At 39.2% G+C, this 17,750-nt stretch overlaps 1 protein-coding gene across 2 annotated transcripts in view; it reads left to right on the top strand.

Moving 5' to 3' along the window:
* The window catches only part of osbpl3b (oxysterol binding protein-like 3b), a 78,845-nt gene that overhangs the window by 29,412 nt on the left and 31,683 nt on the right, over window positions 1-17,750 (top strand). For both annotated transcript variants that reach the window (XM_072679417.1, XM_072679418.1), the window contains exons 2-7: window positions 5,082-5,342; window positions 11,395-11,511; window positions 13,788-13,841; window positions 15,664-15,777; window positions 16,542-16,706; window positions 17,628-17,739. In XM_072679417.1, coding sequence (XP_072535518.1) covers window positions 5,247-5,342; window positions 11,395-11,511; window positions 13,788-13,841; window positions 15,664-15,777; window positions 16,542-16,706; window positions 17,628-17,739 — 658 coding nt within the window. In that variant the 5' untranslated portion in view covers window positions 5,082-5,246. The remainder of the gene's footprint in view (window positions 1-5,081; window positions 5,343-11,394; window positions 11,512-13,787; window positions 13,842-15,663; window positions 15,778-16,541; window positions 16,707-17,627; window positions 17,740-17,750) is intronic.

Consider the following 17,750-nt stretch of genomic DNA (forward strand, 5'->3'; position numbering starts at 1 on the left):
TATGGTAAGGTTTTAATCCTGGTATTGACAGATATTCAAGGTTTAAATATTAATATCAGCTGATGCACAAGATTTTAATATTTTTATCGACCAATACTCAAAGTTTCAATATTGATATCAGTCAATAATAAAGGTATTGACTGATACTCAAGGTTGTTATTGGTATTAGTTGACACTCACAATGATAACACTCACTGATAATAAATGGTTTAAAATTTTCAATTGGCCAAAACTCAAGGTTTTAAAATTGATCTCACCAGATGCTCAAGGTTTTAAGATTGGTGTTGAGTGATACTAAAAGTTTTAATGTTGGTGTTGGCCGATACTATTAGTTTTAACATTAATATTGACTAATACTCAAGGTTTCAATATTGATATTGGCTGATACTCAAGATTTTAATACTGGTATTGACTGATATTCAGGGTTTAGATATTAATATTGGCTGATACGCAAGGTTTTCAGACACTACAGATGCAATAGATAAACATTAGGTTGATAAACACTGGAGCACTTCTTTAATGTATTAGCAAGTTGCATATTGCAAAATTAATATTGCAAATAAGCCCTTTTTGTACTGGATCTGCTTTGCTGGAGGAGAACATGTCATTTAATTATTGCCTTTTGGGATTTTGTAAATCTGTTTGGCACTGACCTTGTCAGTGATCTTAAATGGGCATGAGGGTCTTACTTCATTCAGTTTTATTGAATTTTACGTCTTTGGTTTATAACAGAAAATTCCTGCAAGGAATTGTAATGTCTTTATATCACTCCATACAGTGTCATTCCTGTTGTATCATAACAAAAACACCATCATAATACAGTGACACACCATAATCTGTCTACACAAACATTCAGAAATGAAATTGAACTGAGTTGAATGGAGTTTATTACAGGTGGGAGTTGAATGGAGGTTATTACAGGTAGCCATATGGTGAGACTGCAAGGTCATGCTGGGTTAATAATGCTCATAGTTCAGCTCCGTATTATTCACAGTGCTTCCTTTATCTTGCTCCCTCTGATTTTGTGCATAGCATAGAGCGGCTTAATGGGGTTTAATTGCGTATTTCTTGTGTGGCTGTCAGTAAGACTGGATGTAGTCAGCTTGCCTAAATCCAGTGTTGTCTGTCCCTTTATATCATTCCAATTCCAAAACATAATTAGAAAAGGCAGAAGCAGGATGCAAAAAAACAAGAGGCTGCAAATGGATGAGACCATCTAAAAATATGCTTTATGTCCAAATGTTTGTGGACACTCCTACTAATGAATGCAGTTGACTTGTCTAGTCCCTATAGAGAAGTATTGCCAAGAGAATAGGACTCTCTGGAGCACATCAGCAGCCTGATCAAAGCCAGGTGTGGGCTGGAGGGGTAAAAAGCCTCACTGAATGCAACCAAATCCTCACCAAAATGCATTAGAATGCTTTAAATTTAGTAGAAAGCCTTCTCTGGGCCATAGAGACAGTTACTCCAATAAAAGCAGCATACACTCTTTATTGGCCCTGATTTCAGAAGAAACAATGAATGAGTATGTGTCCCAATACTTTTGTCCATGTAGTGTACATAAGATTTTCCAAGGCATTGGTGCAAAAAGGTTCAGAAATATTGATATTATGAGACCAAATGTAATATTCATAGTGTCTAACGTAAGGTGTATAAACATTTGATCTTCATTCAAACAATATTAAGAGATGTAGGTAATAAAACTAAACCAATACGACTGAAGAAATATCTTTTAAAAATTATTTGTAAAATGTAATTAATAGAAAAATGTAAGGAAAAAGTTAGAACATGCTATGCTCTATTAGCTGGTTTTAGCTGGTCCCCCTTTGGCTAAAATAACTTTAGATAGACGTTTCCTAAAAAGATCTACTGGTGTCTGACGTCAGCCATGAGAAAGTTTGTCCCACTCCTCCATGCAGAATTCTTTCAGCTGTGTGAGGTTTCAGCTTTAGTTTTTAGACAGAGGGCCTCACATTTTCCTCAAGCGCCCTCTGATAAAGTAAAGAATGCCTAGTGGATTCTATGTGAGAGATCTCTCCAGGCCCAGCTGCAGTAAAGCAGCCCCAAACTTTTCCCAAACATTTCCACCGTCATGCTTCACAGTTGATATGGGTTCTTGTGTAATATAAGATAAGATAAGATAATCCTTTATTTTAATGATGTCCTGATAAATTTCAGGCATTTTTTGAAGTAGTAGTAAATTAGACTTTTTTATAGCTTTTAAATAATGACATTTTACAAATGTTTTTAAAAGACATTTCTTCAGTTTTATGTGTTCAGTTATATTACATTCATCTCTTAATATTATTTAAATGAAGATCAAATGTCCATATGTTTACAAAAAAAAAAGAAAAAGGTTTACATGGGGTGTCCTATTTTTTTCACATGATTGTACATATTTATAAACTAAATTTAGACATTAAATACAACTTGATCAATTTTATTGTCAAATCTAATTTATTTTGCTATTAGTATTAGTGCGGTAGGACTCCTCACCTGCAAGGATCACCTGCAAAATCATACACTACCAGAGTGAAAGGCTTTGTGCTGAGGACGGTGCAGCAGACTTTGGAGGTGATGGCAATGATGTTAATGCTGATGTTGCACTTTGTGGCTGTTCTGTTCTGAGTGCTCATGTGGACACAGGTGCTTGTGTCTCAGGTGCGCTGGCCTGGTAGGAGTGCAGTGATGGGGAGGGTGGAGGCTAATGGGAAAGCACACAGTCGTGTTAGTGTTAGGTGACTCATCTATTGCTTCTCCACATGGAGGAAATTAAGTGGCGGTGCCCAGTGGGTCGCAGAACTCCTAATCTAATTAACCTTGCAGTGGAGAGAACAGAGAGAGAGAGAGAGAGAGCATGCCAGAGTGTATGAGCCTAGAGGACAGGTCTGTGTTGCACTAAATGTTGGAGTATTGAAAAGCCACAGAAAAGAGAGAGAGCAGCAAGAGAGAGAAACACAGTCTCTGAGCTCAGCATATGATTGAAAAACAAATTCACCTCATTTTGTAACATAGTCAAGCAAGCTCTTTTTCCAGCAGCTAAAGCAGTTACCTCAGTTTGGGACGTCCAAGCTAACGTCAGGATAAAGACAGACTTTTATTAGGTCTGCACAGCCGTCAAGTTAAGCTTTATAGGTTCTCAGATAAAATTAAAAAAGATTAAAATTAGTATTTATTGTTTTTTGTTTATGTTGTGTTCCTGGGCTCCCCCTACAGTTAGGGAGTGTAATTCACTTTTACACCACTGCTGTAAATACTAATCACACTATGAGCCCCTCCTTATATACTCACATTTAACAAGCTGAGTGATACAGAACGGAGCATGTGGACTAAGGTAGTAGGGTAATACTACAGGACTTTACACACATATGACTCAGGTTACACAGCGTCGCGCAGTTCCTGCAAGAGGTCTTTCGCAGCTCCACCAAAGTGCCATAGTGCAGTAGCAACGTTCTGGCCCAGAGTGGCAATGACAAAGATGCCATTCTCCCTATTACCATGGTAATGACTCAGATATTATTATTTTAATGTAAAATTGCTGCATAATGTCTCATGATGTTTGTCATGAATTCATTTCCCCTTTAAAACCCATGTCATTATGTTATGTGTGGACTGAACACAACAAATATTTAAACCACTGCGCTTTAATTAACATCTCTGTTGTTTACTTTCAGTCTCTTTTGCTTCAATACTAAACTAGCAAATAGTAAGCTTATTACACACTAAGGTGCACTATTTAACTGCAGGGATTTTTGCACAAACTGATGGGACTATTCTTTGGTAATAGAAGTTTGTAATAACACTTTTGGCCCACGTTTGGCCCGCTGGCGGTCCTTAGGCTTTTTAAGGGGATAAATAGATAAAAAAGTCATTTTCTGTGGAGATACAATATTGATTTTTTTGTTTTATCGCTTGGTTCTTTAGAGCTCTAATTGTATACCACACAGATTGATTTGGCTGAGATGTTCCTGATCAATGACAATGGCTGCAGACGTTTTACAGGCCCACTTGTAAATATCAGTCACTGGTTTGGTATTGTATTGAAATCATTGACAAGAACATGCAGTACAACATCCATCACATTCAGAACAAAACCAAACTGGAATATGCTTTACATGTGTGGGTGCTGACAGTCTTGCCTCAAGAGGATTTCAGGATTCATATGATGTGAACCTTGTACATACAGACAAAGTACAGACGCAACCCAGACACACAAATCAAATGATTTAAAAAGACAATACTACAAAGCAACCAGTGTAATTTTATTACCTGAACGTTCAACGTTAACCTAACAGTTACCCTAACCTGTGTGATTTTAATACCTGAGCCTACATCTCAATCTAACCTAAACTTAACCTAACCTAAATCTAAGCATAACCTTAGTAGAATGTAAATGCTTTGGTCAAAATACACAGCACCCTTCTCACCCTGCCTTAACAGACCAGCCTCTGCTCACCACACACTTTTTTTTCATGGCTCCTTTGAACTACAAACTTTCTTAGACTTCCCTTTTGAGTCTTAATTTTCTAATGTGTCCGTTTGCCCCATTTGCATTAGGTAGCTAACCTTTACTTCTCCTTGAGTTCACATCTGTCTTCTTCTCTCTATTTCGCTCACTTGTAATGGGTGGAGCTACTCAGATGGGGGCAGTGTCATTCTAATGAGATGACATATGATGTGGGATCTAAAGGACTGGCAGTGAGTGTACCGAATTGTTGTGGTACTGAAAAAGCATTGAACTAGTAATGCGACGTGCAATTCTCACGCCCACTGCTCTGGCTAAAATAAATGTTGGAGAGAAGGAGAGGGAGAGGAAGGAGAAAGAGAGAGAGGTGGGGGGATGACAGAGAGAAAGTTTACCTATAAAAGGCTTAAATGAAATAAGGCTCAAAAGGTCTGAACATGGGCTGGACTTTTACACAGAGTCCACATTCACAACAGTGCTTCGCTGTGCACAACAGCTATGACCATTTTGACTGTGCTGAATGGAAACCCTGTATTGAAGTGGACAGTTTTAGTGTGCACAGTGATTCATTACCCGCTGACTAAATTCCATCCCCCCCCCCCTTCTCTGTCCACAGTGTTGCACCTGTACCATGCCCATGCTTCTGCAGTAAACGGAGCTGCATGGAGAGCTACAGCTGAGGCTTTGGACACTCTCTCTCTCTCTTTCTACCCCCCCTTTCCCCTCTCTCTCTTAACCCCCCACCCCCCCACCCCCACCCTCTGAGTTGTGGATGTGAGGGATGAGCTCAGAGGAGAAGAGCTCCACCATGTCCCAAAAGATTTCCTCTCCATCTCGCAGCAACAGCAGCTCCTCCTCCAAACATGACAGCAGACAGGTGAGTGGACATGTGTGAACGTGTATGCATGTGTTACTGAAGAGTTAGGATGCCGGTTGAGTTCGGCTGATCACCTAACTTTAACCTCTTATATCCTAAGGGTCTATATGTGGACTAGCACACTTCACAGCTCCACATTCCAGGTTCCACATCACGTACAGATCAGTTACTGAATCGTCTGCAGTGGTTAATAAGAAACCTTCAGAAGAAAAACTGAATAATAGGCTGAGAGAGAGTCGAAGGAGCTTGGGAGCAGCTCAGTCTGTAGATACGATGTTTATTCTCCAGTAGGAATGCCTGCTAAATGTTTGCCTAAGTGTGTATACAGCAGATAAGCACTTTTTATCTGACCTAATTCCCCAGCTGTGCTCTGCTGAGGTTGTGCTGTGTTAACATCAGCTCCCAAAGCCTTCGCCAGTCAGACTTTGCTACTTTTCACATAGATGCTTCTCCAGAGAATGCTTTCCTTTTCAAGATGGCTAAAGTTATCTGCTAGACCACTAAACCTCTACAAGTGAACCCTACTGCTGATGTTCAAACTCACTGTCTGTTTCTGCCAAGGTGATGTTAAATACGTAGATGAATGCATGGATAGATAGACAAAAGTATTGGGACACCTGCTCATTCATGGTTTTGTTCTGAAATCAAGGGTATTAAAGAGCTGATCCTGCTTTTGTTGGAGAAACTGTCTTGTCTGTCCAGGGGAGAAGGCTTTCTACTAGATTTTCAGAGCATTGCTGTGAGAATTTGACTGCATTCAGTGACAAAAGCATTAGTGAGCTCAGGATGTTGGATGATCAACACCCCACCTCATCCCCAGCTCCCCAACTCATCCCAATAGTACTGGATTGAGCAGCACCAGAGAACACTGTTCCACCACAGTTCCATTGCTCAATAACTCAGTGCTGGGGGGCTTTATATCCCTCTAGCCCACATCTGGCTTTAGGCAGCATGGTGCCAATAGGTTTATGTTTATCTGCTCCAGAGAGTCATATTCTATCGACAACACCTTCTTACATTTCCACATCTGAGTCAGGAATGGGTGTAACTTAAAGTCACTGAATGTGGGTTTTTTTGGGGGGTTTTTTTTGAAGGGGTGTTCACAAACATTTGAGTCAGGCCATGTCATGCTCCTTTGTGTTATGTTCTGATTATGGCAATAGAAGAAAAGCTTCTAGGCTCAAATAGCAAAAATGATGTGTCTTTTCTCCTGTTGAGGTCTAAAAGATAATGAGGGATTGTGTATTCTGTAGTCTGTGTTCAAGTGTGGATGTTAGATCTAAAATCCACCCAATTAACCTCCACTCTTAGTCACTGGTTTCATTAATCACCAGCATTCAGAGGGCTGCTGATTGGGTCTGTGAGTAGAGAAGATAAAATGCAATATTCATCTTTTTCACACGGTAATTTAGATTTTGTACATGATGAAACTCTCCAGTTCATAATTGGCTCTGATGTCTCAGCATCATTGCAGAACAGCAAAAGAAATCAGTGTCTCTCAGACGGTCTAGTCTAGACAGTCTAGTCTGGTCTAGTCTAGGAAATGCTCTGTTTTTGTGCATCTGGTTTTAAAAATGGCACAAAACAGAACTAAATAGACGACACATCATTTTTTCTGATGATCAGAAAGTGTGTGTGTGTGTGTGTGTGTGTGTGTGTGTACGCCTATGCATACCTCTGCAAGCTCAGGAGCAAATGTGTCCTTCTCAGCTGGACAGGCTGTCCTGAATATGCAGCGGTAATCTCTAAGCTTGTGGCCTGGTCACATTATAAAGCTCATTATTCCTGCGCACACACACACACACACACACACACGTTTCACCTCTCACATGATTGACAGTGGTCTCTGTGCCAGCGTCATGGAATTATGCCGGCCATGATCGCTTAGTCTTCACCTCGAGTAAGATAGTAATCTCAATCAGTCAGCCACTGGCCATTACTGCTTAATGTGGAGGAAGTGAGTGTCCTTTAGATCTAATCTGACCCTCTGCAGTCTGAGTAGCACTGCTGCTCTGATGGACTATTCTAGAACTGAACTGAAGGCTGAAATAAACGGCTCTATGTGATATTTATAAATTCACCTCAATCCTTAAAGGTGTCATAAATGCATTTGTTTCGTATTTAAGCTGTTGTTTGAATAAATTCGAAGTGTGTGACTTTAGCTGGGGTGAAAACAGGGATGGGGTGTTCTAGTTGGGGTTTAGTTTCACAAGCCTATTTACAACCCTGTTATTTTTAAAGTAGCAGGGTTGTAAATAGCAGTTTAGCGGTGAGACTTTTTAATATTTTTTATAAATCTTTGAATTTCATACGCCTAAATAAAATATAAAATACTAATACAAATGAACAAGCAAGCCATGTCAAAATAAAAGCCACTGACACGCACACGAACGAACAGATTGTGTCAAAATAAAAGCCACTAATGCAAACTTACAAACAAGCCATGTCAAAATAAAAGCTACTGGTACAAATGAACACACTGTGTCAAAATAAAAGCCACTAATACAAACGATTAAACACACCATGTCAAAATAAAAGTCACAGTTACACAAAATATTTTCAAACTGAAAACTAAAAGTTCTCAGGTCTCTTTTTTCTTTTTTGCTGATCTGAGAATGATCCAATTTATGACTCAAAAACCGCGATCTGATCCAAACCATTAGTTTTTTTATTTGTTACACCACTGCGACTTAAAGCCTTATCTTACAAAAGGTACATAATGTGAACATTCACAATGTAAACCTGTGAGACAGTGATTTTTTTTCTTTGTCTTTTTTGCCTGTTTTGCAGTAAATCTTAAATGCTGGTATACTGTGCCATGTCATAATAAAAGCACGGGGGTCTGCCACTTGTTTAGACTACAACATCCAGTTGTACTGTACAATACAGCCCTCTCAAATTAGCCTAGTGTGTTGATTTTGTGCGCTGACATTTAAACAGGCCAACAGAATTAATGTCAATAAAGTCAACTAGCAGCTAAACGGCCTGATGTTCAACGAAAAATCCTGCTTAATGGACTGTTAAATTTCACTGAGAGGTAAAGGCAATTGGAATAATACAGGGGCTTTCTAGATAGGTTTCATGTGCATTAATATGCAGTTTGTAACGTGTGTAGGCATGCTGTAAATATTGCAGTGTTATAGGTCTCATGGGTGTTTGACATGAATATGCTGATTAAAGTGGATAGCAGGCTGTACACTCAGACAAATTAATTCCACACATGTGTGCAGTCTTCTGGTTTGAGATTACTATTGAGTGCAGTGATAAGATGTCTGTTCTACCTTTTCTACCTCCCTGTCCATCACTCCTGTTTTTTCAGGGTTAGGCTGGCAATTATGATCGTCTGTTAGTCTGATGAATGAACATTGTATAACATTTAGAGACATCATTGATATTTTATCTGCAGCTTTTATGTGGAAGCTTAATGTAAATGTTATTGATTAAGTGGAATTTGTAGTTAGGCCCTAATTGAAATGTATTGGACTCTCTGTCTAAACAGCAGTGGATTCATTCTAGTAAAATATCAGGAGTTTCGGTCCAGAATACATTGCGTTTTACACAGAAATTGTCATAAAATCCCTTTTAACACAATAAAAAAATAGAAACAGTGATGCAAATTATCATATCACACTGAGATGTATTGTATATGAGTTTCATTTTGGACGCAAATGGATAAAAATGGCATTTAATGCATTTTAAAACGCAACTCCTTAAAATATTCTTACGGTCAGTTAGCATTAAGAATCTCATCCAGCACTAGACTAGACTAGACTTACTCTGTGACAACCTCCTTGTTTGAAAACAGTGTTTAGTTCTGATAGATTCAGAGTTCTTGTGCATGTTATGACACCAATGTGTTACAATTGCTGACTTCCTTTTGGACCAGGCGTGTTAATATGTTTGGGTTAGGTCAGATTTGCCTGCTCTTTCTCGAGTTCTCACCGCAGTGTGACATTTTGGATTCGGAGGCTCAGCATCCTCTCTGAGACACTTTCAGCTGAGTGAAATGCAGGCTGGAGGAGGAGTGTGACTGTGCCTGGGGTGGATGAATCAGAGAAAGGACGAAAGTGGACACTCTCCTGTCCGTCCCTGTCCCTGCCCCACTTTCTCATCTTCAGCATGTGACAAAATGGTGATGCTAAAAGTCACTGTGGGTTTCTATCCTGAGTCTATTAATAGCCTGCTCTGATAAACATGATGAAGAGACCAGAAGTGTAGAGACATTGTTTTTATTGTACCCAACCAATCACAGAGCTTCTGAATTGCTGTTCTGTCTGAATATTGAATCTGAATATAAATATTATGCAACAATGTATGTCAATCATTAGAGTAGCTTGTGCAAAGGTTTGGGTACCCTAAGTATTACAAAGGCTTATGTTTTGGCAAGGACAAGCTTTATATCTTCTCTGAATCTTCAAACCTTGTACTAGCACTCATCTCATGAAACATGGGCTCCTCTAAGCAACTGTCTGAAGATCTGAAAATGAAAGTAATCAGTGCCTACAAGGCAGAATGAGAAGTGTGGAAGTCAAGACAAGATCTGGGTGAAGAAAACCCTCCGTAATGGAAAATTCCATTACAACTGGCAAATCAAAACTTTAATATACGTGCCAAGAGCCTGCTTGAACTTTTACCTAATGTGCAGCATTTCTTATAAGAAGGAAACTGTACCTTTTACCTTATAACAAAACTAAACGTTGCTGTGTGCTATAGAACATCTAGACAAGTCACATGAGTTCAACTAATGAACTAATGTCAAAGTCAAAGTAAAACTCAGTTGACTCTTGACTACAATCAGCACTTGAAGGTACACTTGGAGGAAAAAAGGGACTGCATTTCATAAAAAGAACACCTTGCCGACTGTGGCATGGGGCAGATATGTTATGCTTAGGGGTTGCAATGCGACAGTGGCATATTGCATGGGTGGGGAGAAGAATAGGTTTAATGAAATACCAGCGAATCCTGGATGCAAATGTCAAACCATCTGAAAAAATGCTGAAGCTGAAAAGAGGATGGCTTCTACAACTGGCTCCAGTACATACATCAAAATCCACCATGGACCGCCTGTGAGACACAAACTGAAGCTATTGGAATGACACTCTATAAAAAGCATTTTATACTTTTTTTCACATTTCCTATTTATGTATACCCTTTTTATATTCTATTATTTTATTCATCCAATAATTGCTCATATAATTGTAACTGGGACCTTGAGGTCATAATTTCCTTCCACCCCATGTACCACATGTGATGCGAATGACAATAAAGTCTCCGTTATCCATCATCCTTTATTTGCACACTGTAATTTCTACCAAAATGGGTGTTGATTCGGCAAGATGCCTGAACAATTGCACAGACTTTTTAATGACTTTTTAAGTAAATTTCAGTAAATTTATCATTCCATTCATTCTTGGACTTGGAAATATGCATGGTTTCACAGCTCAAAAGTGGTGCAACTGCCTAACTGCCTGCATATAGTGTTTTATCTTTGACTGTTTCAAATATCATCATGTGTAACAGAACCTCTCGACTTGTTCCAGTGAGTTATGAGTGAGACTTTATTCATCTTGAATTGCGCCACACTTTTGCTCTCACTTGCAATAACTGTGACTTCTAAGTGTTACCTTAAGAGCTGAATGAGTGAGGCAGTTCTTACTCTGTGTCTGCTGCACAGTAAGAGAGTGCAGACTACCATTCAGACCTGGGTTTCCCACAAGTGTCACACTGAACACACTCTCACTCGCTGCCAGTTAAGATGATCTTAACACTAAGATGCTTTTGGGAAAACTGGGCCCTAATTTTCAAGTGTGCAGCAGTGCAGTGATGCAGCAAGTGACAGCGTGTTCTTGCTGAATTGTGTGAAAATTATTGTGTAAAGGCTACTTCTGTTTGTTTTTACATATCAACCAACTGTCCTATCCCAAGTGTTATACTTTAATTTACCTTAAAATACCTTGACTTGATTTTTTATTACTTTTAAGCAGTGTTTTGTGAATGACAAACTGTTGCTGTACAATATAACTGTGTAACTGTGTGCTTTGTGTGTGTACAGGACAGCTGGGAGATTGTGGAGGGGCTGCGTGGGGGTCTGGGGAATGTTCAGGAGCCTGAGAAACAGGAGGGCTTTATGCTGAAGAGGAGGAAATGGCCAATGAAGGGCTGGCACAAGGTGGGTGTGTGTCCAGAAAAGTGCTGCAGGCTGCACGGTTCAGTGCTTTTTCAGTTTGGTAAACAGTTCAACAATTTCACTTCTGCTTTTCAGAGATCTGTGTTTCTGTGTTTCTTTCCATATGCAGGTTATTTCCTATCATGTGACTTTCCCTATCATGTGATGCTCCCAGGTTTGGAGGCTTTTGACATTGGAGTGTATATGAAATGGCTATGATTGGGATTTAAACTCATGATCTCAACACACTTGTGTCACCCTACATACAAAATGTGGTGGAAGTGCAAAAGAGTGGTGCAACTGTCTAACTGCCTGCTTGTCAACAGACATGAGGTCATAAGTTATCAACAGCACGGCCCTCTCTGTCAGGAGTCTAAGAATAGGAAGGCATCCCTACAAGTGATAGCTGATAGCTGACACATTAATGTGTATTATTCAGCAAACTACAGGGACTTCTGTACAAACTGGTGGGGCTGTTCTCAGGTAACAGAAGTTTGTAATAACACTTTTGACCCACTGGCAGGCTATAGGCTTTTAAGGGGGTTAAGCTGAGCCTCAATAACATTAGTAAATAAGCAGCTGTGTCCAACCCCTCAGATTGTTTACTATTTCCCATCTATAGGTAAGGACTTCCCTCCTCACCTGCAGAGGGGAAATAGTAAATAATCTGAGGGGTTGGACACAGATGAAAAATCTCACAAAATATTGCAGCTGCAGCTCATTTACTGTAAATAAAGAGATTAAATTATTTGATTTCTGTAACACGTAAAGTGTTCAGTGTTAAAAGATAAAAATCTGTTATTTTTTTAATACATTGAAATGTGTGTTCAGCGCTTACGCATTGAAACATTTTGCTGTAATATCTTTTGGGTATCGAGTTGTGATACTTAGAACTCGTGTCAGAGTCAAAATAAAGGTTGGAAAAAGCTATCCAGAAAGCCCCTGAGGCTTAGCAGAAGATGAGGCATGAAGAAATCCCCCGCTGAACTCCTGCACGGCTGCTAGCAGTTATGTCCTCCCACGTCCTCACTGGAACAACTGCCCTTTTACACAGGGGATTTTAGCTGATTGAACCACTCGATGAACGATTGTCCTGTGCACTGTCAGCTCAGTTTACTCTCTCTCTTTCTCTCTCTTTATCTCCCCCCCTACACACAGACACACTTGTCATCACAGTCTTTCTCCATGTCTGGAAAAGGCATTTTCATATGCGCTAACACAGACTGCGTATCACAGTGGCAGTGTCTGCAGCATCTGCTGCATTAGCTAATCACACACATAACCTTCAAACAGGAAAAGAGACCTATAATGTACATCCTGTGTTGAACTGCAGTCACAACACACCCCATAAAAATAAAGAAAATTCATTGACAGCGATAACCCTTTCGCAATGAGGTCAGACGAGTGCTCAACTTTGATCATGACGCAACAGTCAGCGTAAATTCTACTGCTTCATCCAATCTGTCCACTGATTGGTCTTCCCACAACATACAGCGCATCCTTAAAATGCAGGGGTTTCATTGTGCAGAAATGACAGACTGTTTAAGGAATGCAGCGGCGCTCATGCTAAAAGAACTCACTCTGGTCTTACCATTACAGGTAGCCAGAACTTACTTGCCAAAGGGTTCATTTCGATAATTATTTGATGCACTGATGAACCTTATAATATTAACTTGGATTATTTTTAAACTGAAAATGTTTTTTTCAGATTTATGAGTAATTATAATTAACACATGCCTGTAGCTGATGCTGGCACTGGGTGTAGAGAAATGGCTTCCTTCACTGTTGCTAGGATATCAAACGATAAAGCTTTTCAGCCCATTTCTTTCCTTTTCTCACATTAGACCAAGCAGAGAGAGAGAGAGAGAGAGAGAGAAAGAGAGAGAGAGAGAAAGGGAGGCAGAGAGTCTCAGACCACCATCCAAGGCTGAGAGTAAAATAAAGATAGAGCTTGAGAGAGAGAGATGTACAGAGACACAGAAGGAGAGGTGGAGAGACAGGCGGTAAGAGAGAGAATGCGAAAGAGAGAGAGAGAAAGAGAGAGAGAGAGAGAGAGAGAGAGAGAGAGTGAATACACGAGGTGGGCGATAGCAACAGCTTCTCATGCATCAACAGCATCTAACAAACCCAAGAGAATCCATCACTGCAGACTTGGCGTCTGACCTCACCTGACCTGACTTCATTCATATCTCTGTCTCCTTCTCTGTCTCTCTCCCTTTCTCTCTCTCTCTCTCTCTCTCTCTCTGTCTCTCTCTGTGTTTCTCTCTTGTTGTCTACAGAGATACTTCTACTTGGATAAGGGCATTCTGAAGTATGCCAAGTGTTCAGCTGATGTGAGTATAAAGGGTACTCGTCACTCATGAGTCATGCCCCCTGTCCATCACCAGAAGCAGCCCCCACCCCCACCCCCACCCTGCACACACACACACACACAAACTCAGTCACTCTCTCACACCCTGTTGTCTACAGTCTATGGTTTTGCTTCCCTTCTTTAGATCATATAACTTGTAAGATGATCCTAACCTGTATATAACTGTAGAAACTCCAGATCGCATTAGAACAGATGCAGGTAAACATAAATACAGTATCAAATAACAAATATTTCTCATTGTAAAGAAAGTAGTTGAGATCTTGTGAGCTAGGTAAGCTTGGTTCCAGGTTTCTCCTGGATGCCCTCAGCCAACACTGCGTGGATGTGTTCGATCCCAGCAGCAGCAGCTCACCTGATATTCCATCATTAAGCACTGATTTATTAAAACAGGTGTTGGATGATCACTATAAATAGTACTAGACTCCCATGAAGAGAGCTTTGGAGATGTTGTAATGAACACAGTGATGTAAAACCACAACTTTTTATATGAATGTTGTTTGTGCTTATTCCAATATTAGTGTTTTACTGAGAAAATAAACACTTAGTCTTAATTTGGACAGGTGCCTAAAACTTTTGCACAGTATTGTATATTCGGCCCTTGTCTGTCCACTTTTTAAATCATTAATCATTGCCCCTTAGAGCACGTGGGCTATATGCATGTTCACATTGCTGTATAAAGAGCTTCATGCTGCCTTTATGTGCACCAATAGCTTCTCACATTTCAGACAGAATTCAGATCTCTTAGGGCTTTTTCTCTTAGTTTGTTAATAATATGTATACAAATGTACACACCTGTACACTTCAAATTACATGGCAACAGCATCAGGAAATCACAACACTTTTTGGCTACAAATGATTTAAACATGTTGTGCATAGGTTATGATTGCCATCACATCTGACTGCAGTCTGCTGATTTGGTCAGAGTAGTCAGTGAGAGATATCTGCAGCATGCTCCCATCTGCATTTAGGTTAACAGTCTGATGTAGAGCTGACTGGTGCCGGACATGACGCTTTTCATTTTATTCTTTACTATTAAAAAAAGGTGTAGAATATATTGCTGCCTGGACTGTGCTTGGTTAATCACAAGCATGATTAAATCGACAGGTCTATACAATTAACCTCTTTTTAATCAGTGAGAAAATTGATTAGCTATTAGAAGCTTAGAGTTTGATTTATATTGAATAACATTTTATGTGTAATCATATACAGTTGCAAGTAATATTGTTTAAACCTTTTGCTGTTATGATCTTCTGCAACTGTGATGCATAGCCAGATGCAATAAACCTTGAGTAATTATGATTGCATAATTAATAATTAAGACATTAAATTGTGTTTTTTATAAAATATAATATATTTATATATATATATATATATATAATCAATTTTTATTTACATTCAATGTTCAAATCTGAAAAACAAAGCTTTTTACTTTTAAGAAAATGGGAAAATCATCACATTTAAATAATAAAATATCTTCTATCTACTTGTATTATAATCCTTCAACAGAATTAAATTGAGGTTTGATGGGGAAAATAATTAAACAAAATGATTTAAATTGCCTGAGCACAAATCTGCTCAAATCCCTACAAATCCTTACTAACTCTATACACCTCCAGAGTAAGCAGCCAAGAAGGGGCTTAAGCTGCATTTGATGCCTCCTGTGCCAATTTATTTCCTTATCAAGTAGCACTGGCATGTTGGAGTCCAAATGAGTGCATTCTGCTGTGTTTCTGTACTGTTGGGGGGCTCGATGGTTAACCGGGTGAACCTGCTGTGATTAACAGATTGAAAAGGGCAAACTGCACGGCTGCATTGATGTGGGTCTATCTGTCATGGCAATTAAGAAGAAAGCCAAGTGCATTGATCTTGATGCAGAGGAGAACATTTATCATCTGAAGGTAAGTGGCAATCAGGTATATGGTATATAAGTGACCTCAGTACAGAGAATCCATGCATGTAGATAATTGAATGCTACGAGTCGATTGTGTCTTTAAGAGACACCAGCTAAAATGATTGATTTGCTACATTCAGAAAGTGATTGTAAGCAGTGTTGGCTTTGGGATGAAATCTTAGATGAGGAAGGACTTCTTCACTGTGGGTTCAGTGGTATTTTTTAAAGAGCTGAACCTTAATATACATAGGGGCTTGTTAATGATACTAAAAGGTTTCAATTCAGAATCAAATGTATACTATTTTGCTCAAAAATTATTTTGTCAGTTTTACTGTCTGGGTTGGGTTGGGTACTTGTGAATGGAAGGGGCTAAAGTACTATATGCTAAGTGGGTGTATATATACAACTATGTACTCTCAGTGTTTACATACAGCACTAAACTATTTTATATCAAAAATGAACTTGAATTGAATTGAAGCTTTTAAGCCTGAACAAAGTATATATCAGAAGTTTCCAAAGCTTAAGAAAGTAAACTACACTGACAGCTGACAGCTGATCTTAGATCAGTACTTTTACTCTGAGATGCTTGATAAATGTGGCCACATGATTGTTACGTCTTTTATTAAAGATAGTGTTGGTGTAGCACATTTTATTCATATGAACCCAGGAGACCCATTTTATTAATGTAAATTCAATTTCCTTTAATGTTTCTTAAGTCTACCTGTTGAGGAAAGTATGTGGACGCTGACCACAGACTGTCTGTGTTCATAGATCAAGTCTCAGGAGCTGTTTGATGAATGGGTCTCTAAGCTACGTCACCACCGGCTGTACCGACAGAATGAGATCGCCATGTTCCCCCCGGAGAAGCCACTATTTAGCCCCCACTTCTCCCCTACCTCCCCCACCAGCTTCACTGAGAGCCATGCTGCAAGAAAGGTAACCTAACTCCACGTACACACAGAGCTACAGGAGGAGCACACTGATTTCTCATAATAGAGGATTGAAGTTAGCAAAAATATGTCAAATATGTCAAGTAAATACATTAAGAAGTAAATAGTGACACAACAAATGGATTTTATTCAATTTTTGACTCAAATTGCTGTTCTGCTGTTCAACAGTCTGGAAACACTTCATATTATTAACATAGCTGTTTTTATTGTATACAATAATTAATAACTCATATAATCCATATGAACTCAATGTTAAAGCTTTTCATCAGTTATAAATTTCATAGAATTATTATTTGTTTATAATTCATCAGTTCAAATCTGTTCCTTGTTATGGACACAAAATGTAGAGGATGAGAATATTATAATTCTCATATAATTCTCCCTTATTATAATAAGGGTTTTTTTTTTGCAGCAGAATAATTTACTGAAACGTTCTTTCCTTGTTGGTTTCTTGAACTCTTTGAGACCTTGCAAATATGAGAGCCTGAATCTTTTGGAGTGCCCAAACTTTTGCATGGTGCTCTACCTTTCCAAAACAACAAAAATCTTACATAAAATGCTGAAAATAATGTTTCATTTTTAAATCAATGCCTTTTGGAAATCGGTTCATCTTCTACTCACTTAACTTCACAGTATCAGAAATTTGGACCAGGGATGCCCAATCTTTTGCATTCTATCGTATATTACTGTATAAGTTCTGTGTGTGTGTGTGCTTGCCGTTCTTCACCGTTCTTAAATCATAGCAATAATGACATTATGGCTAGAGAGCTTAAAGGACTTAACGTTAAACATCAAACATAAAGTTCAGGTTTAGGCCACGCTCACCTCTAGATCAAACCTGAACACTAAGTCAGATATTGAAGTTTGTAACACACCATGTGTGTGTTTGTGTGTTCTTCATATTCAGCGTGCCTCTCTCGCGAAGCAGTCTTCTCTCCACTCGCCCGTCACCTTCACCAGTCAGGCCAAGGTGGCTGCCTGGCTCCAATCCTCTGACGACATAGACAGGTGTTCCAAAGGTGTGTATTTA

This window comes from Salminus brasiliensis, chromosome 5, assembly GCF_030463535.1.
Source record: "Salminus brasiliensis chromosome 5, fSalBra1.hap2, whole genome shotgun sequence".
Classification (NCBI taxonomy): Eukaryota; Metazoa; Chordata; class Actinopteri; order Characiformes; family Bryconidae; genus Salminus; species Salminus brasiliensis.